Genomic DNA, 4542 nt, shown 5'->3' on the forward strand with positions numbered 1-4542 from the left:
CTCACACCCCCCCCCCCGACCCCCCCGGCCCCCCCCAGCTGATGTTCACGCACCGCACCGACCGGAGCCTGATCCTGCTCAGCCCCCACCAGCGCGACCCCCCCTGCGTGCTCGCCCTGCGCAGCTCCGTCCAGGTGGGGACCCCCCCCCGGGCACCCCAAAAACCCCCCAGACCCCCCCAAATCACCCCAAAGACCCCCCCAGACCCCCTCAATTCCCCTTGACTCCCCCAGCCCCCCAAATTCCCCATAGACCCCCCCAGAGCCCCCCCAATGACACTTAGACCCCCCCAAATTGCCCCATTGACCCCCCCCAGCCCCCTTCAATTTCCCTTAGACCCCCCAGGCCCCCCCAGATGACCTCAGACCCCCCCAAATTACCCCAAAGACCCCCCCCAGGCCCCCCCAGTTCCCCTTGGAACCCCCAATCCCCCCTCAAATACCCCTTAGACCCCCCCCAGACCCCCCCAAATTACCCATGTACCCCCCCCAAAACCCTCATAACCCCCCTTAAATCCCCCCCCCCCAAATTTTGCCCCCCCCAGGGCGCCTTCGGCCTGCAGCGGGCCAGCAGCCTGCCCCGGCGGCGGGGGGAGCGCGGGGCCCCCCCCCCAGCCCCCCGACCCCGCTCCCACCACGGCCACGGTGAGGGGGGAGGGGCTGGGGGGGGGAATTTGGGGTCAAATTTTTTTTGGGGGGGTGTTGGGGGCACAGGGGGGTCCTGGGGGGGGAGATGGGGGGGGCATTGGGTGATTTTGGGGGGGGTCCCGGAGGGGTTATGGGGGGTCTGGGGGCGGGGGGGGGCATATTTTGAGTGTGGGGGGGTATTTTGGGATGTGGGGGGGTATTTTGGGGTGGGGGGGCAGTTTTCAGTCTGGGGGGGGCATTTGGGAGCTGACGTGCCCCCCCCCAGGCATCCTGGCCCTGCAGCTGCCCCCGGGGGGTCTCGACGCCGAGTCCTACAGGTGAGAACCAGCCCCCCCTCCCCCCCAAATGCCCCCCCCTCCCACTAAATGCCCCAGACCCCCCCCAAATTGACCCCCCCCAATTTATTTCCCCCCCCCAGCGCCTGCCTCCACCTGGCCGAGATGCAGCGTCGGGTGCGGGAGGCGCTGGCGGAGCGCGAGCGGCTGCTGAGGGCACGGGTAGGACGCGGGGGGGACAAAATGGGGGGGGGCACCGGGGGGGGGGTCCACGGGGCTGGGGGGGGCCCCCAAGGGTGGGGGGGAACCAAAATGAGGGCGGAACCAAGTGTGCGGGGAGCGGTTGCCGGGGGGACGCATTTGCGGGGCGCACCGGGGGGCCAAGGGGGACACAGCCCGAGGGGGCGGGGCTTGGAGGGGGGGGCTTGAAGGGGGCGGGGCTTGGCACCTCCTCACCCCTCCCGCTGCAGGAGGCCCGGAGAGCCGCCAAGGCCACGCCCACTCCAGCACAGGCCACGCCCACGCCGGTCAATGCCACGCCCACTCCGGCCCAGGCCACGCCCCCTCCAGCTCCAGCTCCGGCCCCGCCCGAGCCTGAGGTGAGACCAGTGCTCCCAGTAAGGCTCCCAGTGCTCCCAGTACGGCTCCCAGTGCTCCCAGTAACACCCCAGTGCTCCCAGTAAGGCTCCCAGTGCTCCCAGTACGGCTCTCAGTGCTCCCAGTAACACCCCAGTGCTCCCAGTAACACCCCAGTGCCCCCAGTCCCCTTCCCAGGGCTCATTTTCCCCTATTTTGGGGCCAATTTTCCCAATTTCGGGGTGATTTGGGGGGCAATTTTCCCCATTTTTTAGGTGATTTCCCTGTTTTGGGGTCTATTTCCCCCATTTTTGTGTTGATTTCCCCCCTTTTTGGGCCAATTTTCCCCATTTTTGGTCCAATCTCCCCCATTTTGGCGCCCATCTCCCCCATTTCGGGGCCGATTTTCCCAATTTCGCCCCGATTCTCCCCATTTTTCGCTCCCCCCCAGGCGTGCGTGGACCTGGCGCGGGCGCTGCGGGCGCGGGGCCACCGTCCGGAGGCGTGCGGGGACGTGCGGGTGACGGCGGGCGCGTGCCGGGGGCCCCTCACCAAGATGGGGGGGCGCATCAAGACCTGGCGGCGCCGCTGGTTCCTGCTCGACCCCCGGCGCCGGCTGCTGGCCTACTACGGGGGTAACTGGGAGCACTGGGAGGGACTGGGAGGGGCTGGGGGGGAAAATGGGGGTGTTGGGGGGACATGGGGACATGGGGACATGGGGGTATTGGGGGGACTGGGGGATACTGGGGGGACTGGGAGGGACTGGGAGGGACTGTGGTGGTACTGGAGGGACTGGGGGGTACTGGGAGGGACTGGGAGGGAGGGGGGGGGGGCGATATGGGGACATTGGGGGGGACATTGGGGTATTGGGGAGGGGACATGGGGACATCAGGGTATTGGGGGACTGGGGGGACTGGGGGGGACTGGGAGGGTCTGGGAGGGACTGGGGGGGGATATAGGGACATGGGGGGGACATGGGGGGGACATGGGGGCCCCATGGGGTGACCCCAATCTCCCTGCGCCCCCCCAGACAAGGAGGAGACGAAGCTGAAGGGCGTCATCTACTTCCAGGCCATAGAGGAGGTGTACTACGACCACGGGCGGGCGGCCTGCAAGGTGGGGGGGCCGGGGGGGTGATATGGGGCCGGGGGGGTGATATGGGGTCGGGGGGGGGCTGTATGGGGCCAAGGGGGGGGCACTTGTGGGGCTGGGAGGCTGTGGGGAACATCTGGAGAAGGTGCCTGTAGGGTTTGGGGGGGCACCTACGGGGTGTGGGGTGGGATCTGTGGGGCCGGGGGGGTTCCTATGGGGCCAGGGGGGTTTTGGGGGGGTTGTGACCCTATGGGGTGCCCCCCCCCAGAGCCCCAACCCGCGGCTGACCTTCTGCGTCAAGACCTACGACCGCCTCTTCTGCCTGGTGGCCCCCAGCGCCGAGGCGCTGCGCATCTGGATGGACGCCGTGCTCACGGCCGCGCGGGGCGACGACCCCCCCTGACCCCAACCCCCCCCCCACCCCAAAACCCCCCCCCCGGACCCCAAAAAGACCCCTCCCAACCCCCCCAAACTCAATACCCCACCCCCGACCCCAAAACCCCACCCCAAACCCCAAAACCCCACAAGAATGGGGCCATCAGGACCCAATGGGGGACCCCACAATCTCGTTGCCCCCCCCCAGTGTGGCACCAGGAGGCCTCGGGGACCCCAAAACCGGACCCAAACACCCCAAGTTCCCGCACAGAACCCCAAAAGTGCTTTGGGACCACCAGGATCCCACCGGGGCACCCCAAAAATGGGACCGAGACCCCAATGGCGCCCCCCCAGAAGCCCCCAAACCTCCCCAAAACCACACAGGGACCCAAAACCCCCCAAGGGATCCCCCAAACCCACACAGGGACTCCAAACACCCCCCCGGGGACCCCAAATCCCACCAAAGCCCACCGAGAACCCACGGGAGACCCCAAAATGCCACCAACTTCCCCCAGAATTACCCCTCCCGAAGCCTTAAAGGATTTTGGGGATCCCCCCCCCAGTGTGGGGCAGGGGCGCTGTGTATTTATTAAAGACTTTTTTTCAGAGAAAACCCAATTTTGTTGTTTTTTTCTTGGAGGGGACGCAAGAAGACACCGAGGCCCGGTCCCACCACAGCCGTTTATTGGGGGCGGTTTTGGGGTGCCCCATGAGGGGAGGGAGGGGAGAAATTTTGGGGTTCCCCCCCATGGCCCTGCCTGGGGGGGGTGGTGGTTGGGTTTTGGGGTCCCCCCCTCAAAGCAGGGCCAGCAGCAGGAGGGGGAGGAGCCACCCGGGGCCCCCCATGGCATGGCCGCCATCCACTGGCAGCTTCACGCCCGTTTTCCGCTCCCAGTGGCCCGCGGGGCGCCCGGTGGCCCTACCGGCATCACCGGCGGCCACCTTGGGGTCAACGGTGGCGGTTTTGGGGTCAACAGCAGCGGTTTTGGGGTCAACGGCAGCCGTCTTGGGGTCAATGGAGGCCCCGTTGGCCTTGGCGGCGTTGACGTTGACGTTGGCCAAGTTGACGCTGGCATTGACCCTGTTGGCGCCGCCGTTGGCCCCGTTGGCCGCCGTGGTGGCCCCCTTGCTCTCGGTGGCCTTGGTGGCCCGGCCGGCGGCCATGTTGGCCTGGGTGGTGGCCCCGTTGGCCTTGCCGGCCGTCCCGTTGACCTTGGTGGCCAACACGGCCGTCCCGTTGGCCAACACGGCGGCCCCGTGGGACCGGGAGGCGGCTCCACCGGGGCGCCCTTTGGCCTCCTCGGCGCTGCCGTTGGTTGCGCGGGCGCTGGCGGCCATCTTGGCGTCATCGTCGGCCTTCTTGGCGCCATCATCGGCCTTCTTGGCGTCATCGTTGGCCCCCTTGGCGTCGGCGTTGGCCCCCTTGGTGGCGTGGGGCGCGGGGGTGAGCGCGTGGCCGTGGGGCAGCAGCTCGAGGCGGGGCAGGTCGGGGGCGAAGAAGGTCTTGTTGGCCAGGTGGCGGTTGCAGAGGTTGCCGGAGCAGCAGGAGCCGCGCAGCGCCACGGCGCCGCCGTCGC

At 68.0% G+C, this 4542-nt stretch overlaps 1 protein-coding gene across 1 annotated transcript; it reads left to right on the forward strand.

Annotated features, from left to right (window-relative positions):
• The first annotated feature begins 39 nt into the window (after positions 1 to 39).
• LOC311429210 (pleckstrin homology-like domain family B member 3) lies at positions 40 to 3582 on the forward strand. The gene is made up of 8 exons (XM_084540322.1): positions 40 to 134; positions 545 to 644; positions 913 to 964; positions 1066 to 1144; positions 1393 to 1521; positions 1950 to 2133; positions 2529 to 2614; positions 2859 to 3582. The coding sequence occupies exons 1-8, from the start codon at positions 42 to 44 to the stop codon at positions 2991 to 2993; spliced, it is 858 nt and encodes a 285-aa protein (XP_084396448.1). The 5' UTR covers positions 40 to 41; the 3' UTR covers positions 2994 to 3582.
• The last annotated feature ends 960 nt before the right edge of the window (positions 3583 to 4542 follow it).

Source organism: Aythya ferina (assembly GCF_964211825.1).
Source record: "Aythya ferina genome assembly, contig: HAP1_SCAFFOLD_439, whole genome shotgun sequence".
Lineage (NCBI taxonomy): Eukaryota > Metazoa > Chordata > Aves > Anseriformes > Anatidae > Aythya > Aythya ferina.

Bases quoted from the DNA above. Each gene is read 5' to 3' on its own strand.
- LOC311429210 (XM_084540322.1), top strand. From the start codon at position 42: ATGTTCACGCACCGCACCGACCGGAGCCTGATCCTGCTCAGCCCCCAC. The intron at 135-544 runs GTGGGGACCCCC...TGCCCCCCCCAG, and splicing joins CCCTGCGCAGCTCCGTCCAG to GGCGCCTTCGGCCTGCAGCG. The intron at 965-1,065 runs GTGAGAACCAGC...TCCCCCCCCCAG, and splicing joins CTCGACGCCGAGTCCTACAG to CGCCTGCCTCCACCTGGCCG.